The sequence below is a fragment of the Acipenser ruthenus genome, chromosome 26, assembly GCF_902713425.1.
Source record: "Acipenser ruthenus chromosome 26, fAciRut3.2 maternal haplotype, whole genome shotgun sequence".
Lineage (NCBI taxonomy): Eukaryota > Metazoa > Chordata > Actinopteri > Acipenseriformes > Acipenseridae > Acipenser > Acipenser ruthenus.
The window spans coordinates 14753284-14769064 of record NC_081214.1 but is presented as its reverse complement, the minus strand read 5'-3'; the positions used below and the strand labels follow the sequence as shown (position 1 = coordinate 14769064).

The 15781-nt window shown below is 40.1% G+C and overlaps 1 protein-coding gene across 1 annotated transcript; it reads left to right on the top strand.

The window, feature by feature from the left end:
- Window positions 1-4892: 4892 nt before the first annotated feature.
- LOC117430161 (heat shock transcription factor, Y-linked-like) lies at window positions 4893-6473 on the top strand. The gene is made up of 2 exons (XM_034049957.1): window positions 4893-5489; window positions 5715-6473. The coding sequence occupies exons 1-2, from the start codon at window positions 4893-4895 to the stop codon at window positions 6471-6473; spliced, it is 1356 nt and encodes a 451-aa protein (XP_033905848.1).
- The last annotated feature ends 9308 nt before the right edge of the window (window positions 6474-15781 follow it).

Below are 15781 nucleotides of genomic sequence, written 5' to 3'. Positions count from 1 at the left end.
ACCAGGTTTCCTTCATGGTTCCAGGTGATGGACTTGTAGCTTGCACTCCCCGTGATTTTCCACAGTTTCAGCGGGAAGGTGAGTGACAGGAGATCACAGTCCTGGAGTCTGGGTCTCTTTGGGATGAGAGATTTGGTCAGTTCTGGTACAGTGCTGTCTTCCAGCACGGACCCTGGAGCGGTGTTGCTTTCCTGGTCTGAAGAAGGTCTGTTCTTGATGCTTAGTTTCATTGATTTATTCAATAAATCTATTGTGTTATATTGAGATGAAGAGGTGGTCATTACAACTGACAAAGAGTTAGCTTGTTCTCTGGTGGATCCTTCTTTATCATCTTGTCTCTCTTGGTTTATAGACGTTTTAGGCAATGGCACTTTCAAAACCAAAATGCTTCTAAATGTCCCTTCTGTTGATATACTACAGTTTGAGATGAGTACCAGTAGTATTTCTTCTTAGGATGGGCAGATGAGAGTGGAACTTCCGTGGATGTGTTGGATGGTTCCAAACTCTAGAATGCTGTGACATCAGATGTAATCACTGGGTGCGTTAAGTAAGTGAGCGGCTCAGAGCGGCTCAGTAAAAGAATCAACTTAACGACTCGCTCAGTTCCGCTCCCGCTGAGCCACTCAGAGCGCTTCTGAGCATTTTTCATCAGTGATCAGAGTGAGCGGACGGAATTATTATTATTATTATTTATTTCTTAGCAGACACCCTTATCCAGGGCGACTTACAATTGTTACAAGATATCACATTATTTTTTACATACAATTACATGACTTTTTTACGCTATTTTTACATACAATTACTCATTTATACAGCTGGGTTTTTACTGGAGCAATCTAGGTAAAGTACCTTGCTCAAGGGTACAGCAGCAGTGTCCCCCACCTGGGATTGAACCCATGACCCTCCAGTCAAGAGTCCAGAGCCCTAACCACTACTCCACACTGCTGCCAATGAATGGCCACCTGCAGGAAACAAGTGGAGATCACAGGCAGGATTGACAAATATGTTTGTCAAGAACGATGAACTGGTTTCGATTTATGAAGTTATGTATTAAATTGGCTAAATAAGATGGTAAAAATTGTTGTTTTCGAATTTGTATCATTTAATTTAATTTTAAATGTAGAGCTGTTTTATAGTTATGAATGTATTATTATTAGGCTTGTAGTATAAGTATTATTCATAATTTTCATTATTAACGTCGGTATTGTCGGTATTAAACACAGTCAGATATGAGGTTCAGTCCAAACAGAGCGCCGAACTCAGCAAGGTACAGCAGGGGACAGTAACTTCACACGGGGCCATTTCATCTACCATCGCCTCAGAAACACAAACAAGCAAATAATTATTACACCGTGTAACAAATTCTTTTTTTTTTTGGTACCTGGGTAGTAAGTGTTATTTCCTAATTGCTTATGCCTCAAAAGTATAGAAAATGGCTATTATTCCCCACAAACTTTGCTTTTGTGACCAGGACAGTGATATTTTGAAATTTACCTATTTTCCAGAACATTACAGATAGATTCAGTGCTGAGTAAACTTGGAGTAACTTCTAGTTTCTAGAACTTTCCAGTAATATAAATAGTAGTATAAATACAGGGGCCTTAAGCCCACCAGTTCAGTTTAGTTCCAGTTGCCTAAGTGGATACAAATCTGCATTTTTCTGAGATGGCATCAAGAGGCTGCAAGCATCCGGCAGACGCATTTTGCTATGTCTGCAGCCAATTTATCAAGACAAGAGCGAAAAAGTACTCCGTGGAAGCACCTGCTAAGATGTGTGAGGCCTACAAGGCATATTTCGGCATGCCTGTCGGGGATCAAGACAAACCCTGGGCACCTCATTTCACCTGCGAGCACTGCAAAAAAACTCTGGAAGGTAAGATGGACAATTGTTGCTTGGAATTTTATGTTATAAAATTTGTTAAAATTTTTAAAATTGTAAAAGTTTTTAATTTTAAAATGTTTTACAATTTTCAATGTTATTGAAAAAATATATCATATATGAAAAATGTTGCGAGAATCTCTTACACATTAGTCATGGGTGAAATAAATGTATTTTTGTAGGATGGTACAGAGGGGAAAAAAGAGCCATGAAGTTCACTATCCCAAGAATTTGGCGGGAACCCACTGACCACTCAAGCAACTGCTACTTCTGCATGGTGGACCCTTCCAAGCGGACCGAGTTCTCTGTGGGGAGGAACAACGTCAAGTGGGTGCTGATGCCACCACTGCACATCAAATTGGGCCTTATGAAACAATTTGTCAGAGCTCTAGATAAGGAGTCGGCAGCCTTCAAGTACCTTCAAGACTTCTTCCCTAAGCTGTCTGAGGCAAAGGTCAAAGCCGGTGTCTTCGTCGGACCACAGATAAAGAAGATCCTGGAGTGCAATGAATTCCCCAAGAAGATCACTAGTAAGGAGAAAGCGGCTTGGAACAGCCTTCAAGTACCTTCAAGACTTCTTCCCTAAGCTGTCTGAGGCAAAGGTCAAAGCCTGTGTCTTCGTCGGACCACAGATAAAGAAGATCCTGGAGTGCAATGAATTCCCCAAGAAGATCACTAGTAAGGAGAAAGCGGCTTGGAACAGCTTTGTCGCAGTGGTTCGGGGCTTCCTGGGCAATCACAAGGCCGAAAACTATGTGGAGCTGGTTGAGACTCTGGTGAAGAACTACGGCACAATGGGCTGTAGAATGTCCTTCAAAGTCCATATCCTTGAAGCTCATCTTGATAAATTCAAGGAGAACATGGGAGTGTACTTGGAGGAGCAAGGCGAGCGCTTCCACCAGGATATACTGGACTTTGAACGCCGCTACCAAGGACAGTATAACGAGAACATGATGGGAGACTACATTTGGGGGCTGATTCGTGAAAGTGATTTACAGTATAATCGTAAATCCCGAAAAACTACTCACTTCTAAATCTTTTGTAGTCATTTTTGTATTACTTTAGTATAAATACATGTTAATTTGGATTCATATGTTGTTTTTTTCTGACTTTATGTGAACGAAAAGACACAAATTCACCCGTTTTCTCATTGGAAATAGGTAAATTTCAAAATATCACTGTCCTGGTCACAAAAGCAAAGTTTGTGGGGAATAATAGCCATTTTCTATACTTTTGAGGCATAAGCAATTAGGAAATAACACTTACTACCCAGGAACAAAAACTGTGTTACATTTATTCGCCATTTTTAAAAGTCGCTCAGCGGAGCGTTAGTCATTTAAATCTGCTCAGTGTGCTTTTTGAGCGTTCTCACTCTGAGCGGCTCACTTACTTAACGCGCCCACTGTACTAACTGCTCCAACATATATTATGATGTCATACCTCATGCTTTGCAAAATAGGGATGTATTTATTATTTTATCCCTTAGGATATTTAACCAAAGTGCCTGTCTGGATGTATGTCTCCTAGAAAGTTGTAATACCCCTATCAGATTATAAATCGAAATTATAGATCTACAAATGTGTGTACTATGCATTTCTTTATACATTGTCGAATGTTGTTCAACTTAAAGAAAATTAAATAATAAGTAAAAAATACAAATCAACATTTGGAAGGGTCTCAGCACTATACAATGTACAACCGTTTCTGTAGTGATACATTTTAATGGTATCAGCTGAATATGTATATAAAATGCACAAGCTTTCCAGACCACAGAGGACTTTTATTTAGGTGAGACGTGGAAACTGCTGTAAAGAAAGTTTATCTTCCAAGTCATTTCAGCCTCCAGAAAAAAAACACACAAGTACCAAAATAATGTGCCCTGTACACATTCACTTTTATTGAAATGGGTAAGTATGTCCTGTAAACTAAACTCATATAATTCACTTTCTACATATAAGATGAAGTTCCTCATAGTAAAAGCATTGCAAAAGCAAATAAAGTACAGTTAGAGCATAGGTAAGCATTGTAAGCACCGAGAAAAACACAGTAAGCTTATATATCGATGTAAACTTTTAAACGGCTTTCATTAACATATTAAATAGCTTACTGTTTTTTTTGTTTGTTTGTTTTGTTTTGGTTTTTTTTTGGGGGGGGGGGGGGTTGTAGTGTGTTCAGAGTTTATGTTGCTATGCAAAAATTGCACTGGAATTCTATTGAGAACATAAAGTGTGTACTACATATTGCCGTTTTTTCACTTTTCTTTTTAGTCCACAGTTTATACCGGGTGATTCAAACGTCACTGGACGGAAGGGTCGGGGTATGGTTTATATAGCAGAAGGCTACAACTTTTTTGGCCCTTGAAGATTGTATTTAAAAACACACTTTCTTCAAAATAGACACCTCTAAGCTTTTAGTCCCGCAAGCAATGTTTCGAAGTATCCTGATGTAACTATCACTATTATCTGCTGTATTATTGAATTGTGGTTTGTCACACTTGAACAAAAGTTATTGTATTTCTTGCTCTCATTGTATTACTTGTATTGTAACACTTGAAATGTATTTGCTTACGATTGTAAGTCGCCCTGGATAATGGCGTCTGCTAAGAAATAAATAATAATAATAATAATAATAATAATAATAATAATAATAATAATAATAATAATAATAATAATAATAATAAATCGCTCTCGATAGAAATGTGGAAAAAATATTTTAAATGCCAGCAGTCTGTTACTGAGAAACTCATGATATAAACTATTTTAACGTGGCACATTATAGTAAGTGTGGTAACTGTATGTATTTGACTTAATATATGTTTTACCTTTTTACTTTAAGATTATTATTATGTTAATTTGTGATGATGCCATTTACCATTGTGATAGTTTGCACTATGCTGCAGTCTTCCCATTGTGACGTCTTGGAACACTGTCATTTAACACTTAGCTGCTTTCTGACTTTTAAGATGCCAGTTGCCCTTAAAATTAGTTAGAAGAAGTATCGTTTTACTAATAATATGGCAGCGACTGAGCCAACAGTGAAAATAGATAAAGAGGACATGGAGGTTGCTGACCAAAGTTCAGCAGCGGCTGTGCCTAGCACCTCTTCTCATCAGTTTGAACCTATCGATTCCAACAACAAAACAGTAGCAAAGTCGATTTTCCATTCGGTGTCTTCAATCTGCGATCAAACGGCAGCCGGTGGGGACTCCGAGCTGAGGTCGATGCTGGAGGAAAACGCGTTACAGGTGTTGACAGAAGAGACGGTTCTGAAGAAGCCGCGTCTTGCATTGTGCCACGGCGGACTGATAGTGGACGGCGAGTTTCTCTCCCTTACTTTCCCACGGAAGCTCTGGAAAATCGTGGAAAGCGAGCAGTTCAAGTCTATTAAGTGGGACCAGGAAGGGAACTGCGTGGTGATCGACGAGGAGTTCTTTAAGAAGGACGTTTTGGAAAGGAAAGGCCCCCTCAGGATTTTCGAGACCGACTGCATGAAAAGTTTCATTCGGCAGCTCAACCTTTATGGATTCAGCAAAATCCGCCAAGACTACCAAAGGTCCGCTTCATTGAGTGACTTCCTGGCTGAGGAAAAGGAAGCGGCAGTATTGACCAAGGTAAATAAAACACGAATTAAAAAAAAAAAATATTCAGATGTAACCAAAAATAGTATATGCATGGACACATTATTCTAATATAAATCAAAGCATCTTTTTTATATACAGAAATACATCTTACAAATGATGGTGAGCTACATTTAAGTCATGCCAATAGTCAAACTTGTTATTATATATGTCATTAAAAAATATTGGATATTTAAATAATGTTAAAATGTGTTTCAGTTTCAGTTTTACTACAATCCCAATTTCCGAAGAGGCTGTCCCAACCTTGTGATGAGAATGAAGCGACGGGTTGGAATTAAAAGCGCTCTTCCCATCAGTGGCTCTCAAGACCCAGAGTACAGTGGGGCTGGCCAGCTGAGAGCAGGAACTTCCATGGACCAGATCACTTTGGAGGGGCAGCAAAGTCCCCACCCCCCCTCTGCCACTGAAACAGCCCCCAATATAACAGAGGTGCCTTCAACAAGCGTGGGAGCCAAGGGGGCCAACAGAACTGCCTCCAGCAGCCTGTCTCCACTGGCCACCCCAGGAAGGGCAGGGGATCACGGGGGGAAGGCAAACCACTTACCCCAGCTTCTCCTCCCCCATCACGGCCCACCTGCCCGCTCCACTAGCCATGCCATGGAGGCGAGCAGCAGCACCACCACCGCAGCTGCATCTGTCTACCACTTCATGCCCCAGGTGCCAGCTCCTGGGTTTGGGCCGATGATGGGTTTCCCGGGCTTCTCCTCCATGTACCCCGACTTGGCCACCATGCAGGCCCACCTAGCCAGCTGGCTGCCCTTTTGCAACCCCTGGTTCTCCATGCCCATGATGGCGGCTGCCTCTGCGTTCTCCATGTCTGGATCATTGCACCACCACCGGGCACTGCCACACCACCATCACTGCACCAACTGCAACTGCACCTCTCCCAGCGGGCCCCCTTCTACCAGGGGGGCCCCCAGGAACCCAGAGTACATGGGGCCCAACAAGAACCACTAGAGTACTTTAATAGTCTATTTGTCTGACTGCCAATAAAACTGGAATTATTTCAATATCCGTTTCATTCTGTTTCTTTTAAAATATTCTTTGTTACTAATGTACTTGATATGTAAAACCTATACCCAGCAGGACTTACTGGACTTAGCTGTAAAAACTGTCAGTAACATAGGTATCCCTCACTGAGAATACCAATAAGACCTTACAGGTGTCACTGCCGTAAAAAAGTGGACCACAATGGCCTACATTCACAGCATCTAGAATAGCCTTCCAGAAAGCCCATTTATAGTTTTATCAAAAAGCAGGCAAGAGGTTTCCAAGATATAGCCTTCAGTTGTTCAGCCAGTCAGGTGTCAGTATTGTGTAAATGTATCAGAGCAAGCAATCCTGTGTCACTGCATGTCACTCGTAGTGAGGCATTGTGATGTCATTGCATTCCACCTGTAGGAACATGGTGAAGTGACATCACTGATTGAGTCTAACACAGCGGGTTTCACAGATTGAATCTCTGACACATATTCTGTATTATTATATAAAAGCTGCATCTCCCTGTTTCAAGTCAGTTTCAGCCACAATGCGCACGACGGTCAATAGAACAGATCTTTAAGAGGGCTGATAGCAGATTCAGTATGCAACACTGAATTTACGAGAAGAAAGACTCCAGATTGATCATTGAGAACAGACTTTGTTACAGATCTTGAAGAATCCTTCCAGAGCAATTTAAAGACCTTGCAGATTTGTTAAAATCAGTGCAAGTGCTTCATTTGTTTTACATCTGGATGCCATTTATTCAGCAGAAATCCGATCCCCAGCCACCTGCATGTTGATAATTAAATTCCCTTCTGTCAGAGGTACTCCACACAGTGTGAAGCCTACCTATACATCTTCTACCTAATTAAGTGTCTGAGTCATTTTCCATGCACTGAGATAAACAAATGCATAGCTCTTCTGAGAAACAGTCCAAGTCATTTATCAGTTCATGATGCCGTCAGCTCACATTGCAATAACGTTTAGCAGATTTGAATAGATGTGACATCCTAAAGTAATGGCAAAGATTCATATAATATTATTATATAAAATTAAAGGACTTATAACCAAGTCCTTTAGGCTCAAAGAGTGACCTAATTTTCAAAACATGGTAAGTAGATTATAAATGTACTCCCTTTTAGAAATGTTGAAATATAATGCCTAAATATACATGCAATGCTCTGTTTTGCAGAAATGTGATTTTCATTTTTAGTTCCTGTGCTTCAGAATAAAGCACATAAGTTTTTGCTGCAAGAACGTAAGCTTGTGTCCTTATAGTGTGAGCCAATGTATACAGACCTGACTGTCAACAAGGTCTGCATTAAGCAGTGCTCTAGAATGTAGAAGAACGTAGTAAAGAATGAATTCAGCTTATTGTAGAATTGAACATGCCTGTGTGACACTGCATCTTTAAAACACAGATTATTATTATTATTTATTTCTTAGCAGACCCTTATCCAGGGCGACTTACAGTCATAAACAAAAATACATTTCAAGAATCACAGTACAAGTAATAATACAATTAAGAGCAAGATAAATACAATGACTTTGGTTCTAGCAAGTACAAGTATGACAAAATACGATTCAATAACGGAGCAGATAACAGTGTCAGTGATAGTTACATCAGGATATACTGTAATTAAATACAAAATACTACAGATTAAATAACACTTGACAGATTACAGTACTCTAAAGTACAGGATTAAATGCAGTAAAATAGGGGGTGGATAAGAGCAAGTAAAGCGCAATTAAGGAAGAGTGTCCAGAGGGAAAAAAAGAGGAGTTCTACAGGTGCTGTCTGAAGAGGTGAGTCTTGAGGAGGCGCCAGAAGGTGTTCAGGGACTGGGCAGTCCTGACATCTGTAGGAAGGTTATTCCACCACTGCGGGGCGAGGGTGGAGAAGGAGCGGGTTCTGGAGGCAGGGGAGCGTAAAGGAGGTAGAGCCAGTCTTCTAGTGCAGGAGGAGCAGAGAGGTTGAGTGGGGGTGTAGGGAGAGATGAGGGTCTGGAGGTAGCTGGGTGCAGTCTGGTCAAGGCATCTGTAGGCTAGTACAAGAGTCTTGAACTGGATGTGAGCGGTGATCGGGAGCCAGTGGAGTGAGCGGAGCAGTGGAGTTGCGTGGGAGAAGTGAGGCAGAGAGAACACCAGACGAGCAGCAGAGTTCTGGATGAGCTGGAGCATGCTGGTTATTAAAGGAGTCTGTAATTGTTTAAAAGTCACTGCTCCAATACATTATGCATAGTTAAGTTTAGCTTAGCTAGGTGCTTTAAATATTCTGCCCTAAGTAAGTCTTTCAGGCATTATCTTTGGTGGTTTCCCATTGAGACTAGCACACACAAAGCCAAGGAAGCTAGCTGCAACACACTAACGGACTTGCCAGGAATCAAACTGCAAATGCAAAAGAATATCTGGAATGTAGTTAAGAATGAAGCAAAACAATAGCTTGTCATTGCTTTCCAAAAAAATATTCAACTTTAAGACCCTTATAAAAGTTTAGCACAGTAAATATGCACAGTCATTTTGAAGTTCTTCCATGCTTTCCTCGTGGTTATACTGCTATATTCATATAACATAGCTTACCATGATCTGCCATGTGTTTTTTTAAATGCTTTACCATACCTCTCTTTACAATGCTTACAGTCCTATGCTTTATCATGTTCCATAATGCAGCAGCATCACCTACCAAATTTCAATCCTGTGTGGCAATACCTTTTTTTTCTTAGCATTTAAAAACGGTGTAATAATATTATCATTTATAATATCATGCTGTCGCCTTTTAATTTCATGCACATGTTTGGTTAACGCTGGGGTTGTCCTAGTTTAATATTAGGTGGACTGTATTGCTGCCTCTCTGTATAGCTATGCTAAGCTGCTGGCAAGGCGTGGAGTGGTAATGTCACCACTGAGCACAGCTGAGGGGTATCACTGAAATGAGGGCAATGTAAATCACACAATTAATGATGGGTAATTTACAAACAGGATGTGCGCTCTGCACAGCATACAATACGCTGTGATCAATCCTATATTACTTCATGTTCATTTCAGTTGACAGGCTGCATTTACAATATGTACTATAGCGTGTTACTCCACTAGTGATCTGTTGAGGGATCTGTTGTAAAGCTGTTTCCATTTTGCTGTACTGTAGTGTTCTGCTGTGCACAGGTTGGGATAATTAGCCATGGCATATTGCACCCCCAGCTGATTGTACCATTAAGAAAATGAATGACTTCCATTAAAGTTAGCAAATTACTGCATACTGCAGTGTTTCATCCACTTCCTTGCCTATTATTAGCAATGCAATATTATCACTAGTGCGTGGTCCCCTGTTCTTATTTGAAAGATCTTTTCATTCTTTGTTTCTTTTAAGGTTGTTTGCATGAAAGGGCAAGTAGCTTCAGATCTGCACCCCTGTCACAGTCCCCTTAACGTTGAATGATGTTTATTATCATACTGAGTGCTTCTTGTTGCAGTAACTCAAATGCTGTGCTTTGTATTTGTTGTTCAGTCTATGTTGAGGTGCTTTCACCTGACTTCTGGAGCTGCTCTTCAGTTCCAGCTGTCAACAACAGATATATGTAACATAGACCTGATCAGTCAAAACATCTTCATAGAAGTAAGAGCCAACGCCAGTTAGTGATCTGCCATTTTGACTCAAGTCTCCTTTTGTTTTGCTTGCAATACACTACTGTGCACTAGATGGCGTTGGTGCTCACTGATGTAGAGACACTGGCTGATCTGGACTGCAAAACATAATCTATGGCTGGCAATTAGAATTGAGTAGCAGCCACTGAACTCATAGTCAAAGCCCTTTAATGCAGACTAATCAAAAAAAGTATACAATATTTGAGTAGCTGCAATTTGAACACCATAAAAGCCAAAGGAACAGTATGTGAAACTAGCCAGGTTTTAATTAATGAAATCATTGCATTACCTTATCCATCATGCTCATGCATTCACTGTATTGTACTCAGGTGCGGTTTTGAAAGAATCCAGTAACATACTTGGTTAAAGAAATAGCCTACATGTCTTACTTTCAGGTTACATGTCTTACTTTCAAGTCTCTCACACTTGCACGTCCAAGGTCATTTCACCTACACAATGTAGGAAATGTCTAACTGAAGGTAAGAAATGCAAACGGAAAGCTTTCATTTAGTAGCTGTGACAGGTATTTGAGTTTGTTGAGGTTTGGCAGGGAATGGGTTAACCCCCCTGACCCTGCTTCAAAGGAAGCTTCCCCCAAACCTCCATTCCAGCCATGTGAGAATGGGGCTGGAATGGGGGAAACTGGGACCATGATTGGTTGGTCAGTTGGCCAATCAATTATTCTATTTAGTATATTAAGGTACACCTGCAATTTAAAATATTGCAAGATGAAAAAAATTAACAATTGCAACATAATGTAAAGCACTATATGAGAAACATATTTTAAAATGTATTCTATCTTCTTCTAATATGATACCCTGCTATTTATTGATCACTTCCTCTGCTGTAGGTCAGTCTCACTCTGCACTGTGTCCCAATTGGAGCACATTGCATGCTCAGAGTAGGAAATGCATTAGAAGACGCTGTCATTTCCAACACAAGCCCTATTGAAAGCAATGTTTTGGAGGAGTGCAGGAATCCTATTTCTAAGCTCCACCCTAGTTTCTAAAGAGCCTAAAATATTGTAGTTTTCTTGCAGTTAAGATTGTTCTGTGTAGCATTGGGCTCCAAAATGCCTTTGAATAAGGCACAGTAATTAATCAGTAGACATCAGCAGTCAACATAGGAGAAATGCCTTTGATCTAAGTATGTGACCCTTGCTAGCCAGGTGAGTTTAGCCTAGCTGAACTAATGATATGACTATGAAGCTGAAGATACAGGCACTACTGTGTGCTGAGCCTGCTGAGAGTGTTCTTAAGATTCTGTCCAGGAATCACTCCCTTCAAAGCATGTATGGTCTGTTATCAGGAGCTGAAGAAGCTGCTGAACCTGAAGCAAGCCCTCCTCAGCGGTTCCTCAGGAGATATGAGAGCCGAGAGCCTCGGATTCTGGAGAACGGCCCGCTGCTCATGTCCTTCCTCTTCCACTTTCATTTCAAAGTGGTAAGTGGGGCTTTTCTACTCACTGTACAGCAGTTTAAAGTTGCAGATTAAAGGTACATTGAATGATCTGAAGCAGCCACACATGTTTAGTTCAGACTCTATTTGATTTGACAGTTTATTTATGAGGCAGCTGGTCATATCTGTCAATTACACTATTTTTGTTTCAATTTGTATGTACATTAGTTGGCAGTTGTTTGACTGGAATTTGTGTTTTAAAGTATCCGTTATGTCCAGCTGGGGAAGGCCGAAAACACAAAGGAAAATAGTTTTCTTTTTTTTTTTTCTTGTTTTATATACATTTACAATGAATGGTATTTATTATTGGTTTACAAATGCTTATCAACTGTTTTACACACACTATGTAATGCATAACATGTACTGTACCTGGGCAATACATTTCAGACAACTAAAATCAATGCAGTACAGTATTTTCAAATCTATCAAAGTGTGGTGGGGTTTAATAATGGCACGTTTCTAACAATGGGAGTTCAAAGCCATTTGAAATTAATCCAGTTTGTTCCCGTCTGCAAAGAGGGAACCGGTTTGAATTGGGACTCTGTCATGCCTGGTTAAGATTGTGGCTTGCTGGATGATATGGGATTCTCCAACCTGCTTCTCTGTTAGAAGAAGCTACCTAATGAGCATCCAGTGAGAAAGAGTTAAATTTAGGACTGCTTATAAAATGTAGCTAGAATAGAGGGCTGTGAATAGTGACATTCTCCTAGAGGTAGGAGGATTCTTTTTAAAATGCCAGCTATTGAAAGATGTGATCCTTACACTTGTCTGGTTGCAGATAGGCAGCAGCAGTTTGTTACTGGAACGAGAGGAGATTGAGTTTTACAGACTCAGTGGTCCAGGTAGGAATCATTCTGGCTTGGCCTCACGCTCTCATGTAATTACCTAAGATTTTCTTCTTGTTTTCTGCCTGGCACTCTGTCAAAGTGGTATCACAGTTAAAGGTGTATAAAGCACTACAAGTGAACTGCTGCAGCATGCAGCATAGGAGGCTATGTGGTCCAGTGGTTAAAGAAAAGGGCTTGTAACTAGGAGGTCCCCGGTTCAAATCCCACCTCAGCCATTGTGTGACCCTGAGCAAGTCACTTAACCTCCTTGTGCTCCGTCTTTCGGGTGAGACGTAGTTGTAAGTGACTCTGCAGCTGATGCATAGTTAACACACCCTAGTCTCTGTAAGTCGCCTTGGATAAAGGCACCTGCTAAATAAACAAATAATAATAATAATAATAATAATAATAATAATAATAATAATAATAATAATAATAATAATAATGAGGAGTTCATATCTGTTCACTTCATTCCAAATCACGTTTTCAAAATGTGATGATCATGCATTATGTAGGTGGTGTAGATACGGTATATAAAAAAGGCTCTGTTAAATTGGTGAACTCAATGGAGAGCTGATAAATAACTAAATCAATTATTTCCATTATATTCAGTACTGGGGAAAATGTGATCTTGGAGTATGCATTTCTGTCCTGTCTTGATGAAATGTGTAACAGTCTTGAATTGAGGCATGCTTTTTTCAGTTGATCAGATGAATTCAAGTGCTAATTACTACTTTCAGCAGGTAGGCAGGTGAGATCTCTTTGAATTTTTGTAGTCAGAAGAAAATTTTGTTAGAAAGGCCGTCAGCAAAATTGATTTCATATTTAATTACTTGAACTGAAGGAAGGAATACATTTTCTTTTGTGGCATTAACTAGTACTGAAATTGATACATTGTTTTTTTTTTTTTAAACGAAGTTTGCAGTTTATACCCACACTATATATATTATTATTATTATTTTCTTAGCAGACGCCCTTATCCAGGGTGACTTACAATTGTTACAAGACATCCCATTATTTTTACATACAATTACCCATTTATACAGTTGGGGTTTTATTGGAGCAATTTAGGTAAAGTACCTTGCTCAGGGTACAGCAGCAGTGTCCCCCCACCTGGAATTGAACCCACAACCCTCCGGTTAAGAGTCCAGATCTCTAACCACCACTACGCTGCTGCCCATGTAATGTAAGTAATCATATTTTTTAAATGTGATTGTAAACTCTTTGTATGACCGACCCCACTTGCTTCGCTTGCAGGCATGACTGCGCAAAAAAGTGTGCGAGAAATACACTCTCAATTTGATTAGAGGTATACACTGAACACTCATAAACATACAGTAGAATGTAACGTCTTGTGATTGCCCAATAATTTGTTGATGATTGTAGGGTGTGGTAACTTTATTATTTATTAGAATGAATCAGACAATTCTACTTTTATAATGATCCCAATTACATGGTTTATTGATTAATTAAAGATTATTCTTAACAGATGATATAGTCAATACATGATTACATTTGTTTACATCCATTGGTTATTCAAGATACAGAAACATCACAATTATTGCAACCCATTCTTCATTACCTTCAACCAAGAACGCCCTTTCAGAGATGTGATCAGTCCACTTCAACCCAAGCAATTCACTGAAATACAGTCTCCTTCAAGCTTATATAGTTTTGCATTTCATTTGGCTCTGAACCCGCACACTTTCACCTTAGCTGACACAGCCCTTTCACATATAATGGACTTATACAATAAAGACCATTTTACCATTCTACCCTGTACCCCTGTGGGAACATTACAATAGAAAACTTACATACCAGGCTAACATGGGACTCCTTCCAAATGCATATCTGTACACAGAATACAATATTACATGTTTATTTTAAACCTTACATGATGAGGATGAGAGGCAGGTTGAATTGTGGAGATGCTCGCTGGTTTTCCAATGCACTTTCAAGTCTGGGTATAAGAGACACAGTCTCCATATTTGTTACCAGACCTGTGTCTTTCCCATCAATGATTCCCCGCAGGAGAACAGAGGGGAGACTGTTGGGGGTAATTCACTGGAAACCTCTGTCAATATGTTACTAATCATCAGACCGTGTCTCCTGAGTGGAGTCTAGTCCAGTGCTGCTGTCTAGGAATCCTGAACCCACTGATTGTATGCTGAGCCAAGGCACATTAATAATTCAACCATGTTACAGAGTACTCAAGTGCCATAGTACTCATTTAACTCCATAGTGATGCATATGGTTTTTAATAGTTTTTATGAACAATACATGATTTTCAAAGTGTTTAAATTGTTCTGGAGGAGTAACTGCCTCGTCTAATCCCCCACAAGGGCTGAAATATGCAGCGACAGGGGTATAGCGGAGGCAGTCATATGTACATATGGTAACACTATTTACATTACAGTATATCTAGAGAACCAATTGTCATTTAACAATGCATTGCCATTGGTCACCAACTTTTTTGTCATACTGATGGCTCTAATTTTGAATTTACAGAGTGGCGGGGGATGCATGTTTCTGTCTTGCTTGTTCCATCAGAGAAGCTGTCTTGGTTTTTATTATAAGCAGCCAAGTGTTCTCCAGGATTGCTAATAGTGAAGATCTGTCTTTCCCAACGTGGCTGACACTCACTTGAAACTGGGAGATGCAGCTTTTATATAGTGCAGAATGCTGTTTACCAGACATGTGAGGGACAGACCATTTAAACAAACTGGTTTGTTGACAAGGCCTGATATCTGATCAAGAAGATTGCACAGGCTGATGTATGCAAGCATGCTGAAAACTCTTAACAACCACGTATAATCTCACAGTATGGCTAACTTTGCTCACGGAAAGTAAAACCTGGAATGGTTCAAGCTGCTTTGCACTGGGACACTTTTTGTTCATACCTTCAAATGATATTAACACAGTAGAGTATGTAGCTTCAGATTACATGCTCATAGGTTTCTGTTGTAGCAGCTCTAGTTGCCAAATTCACTTTCACCAAAGACATGTGTAATACAGGCTAGGGTAAGTATAGCTGTATAAGGCAGTGCAATCTAGAGCAGCCACTATGCATCTTGCTTCCTTTTGTATTGCTGTCCGTTCCCAGTAGCTGTTACTAGATGGAGCTGGCAGCCTGAGACTTTGTCTGCTGTTTGTCAGTGTGTGTTCGCATATGGTTGTGCAGCAGAGTGTGAACCCCAAGTGGGCGGTGTTGCCAAGCGGTTACGACTGCAAACATTTCCACAACAAAGCAGCAGCAGCAGCAGCATGGTTTTTCTACAGCAATGCTTTTTCCTGACTGAAAATTGCACTTTAGGTGAACTTTGATTTTGTGTTTTATTATTAAGGACAGTGTGTTATC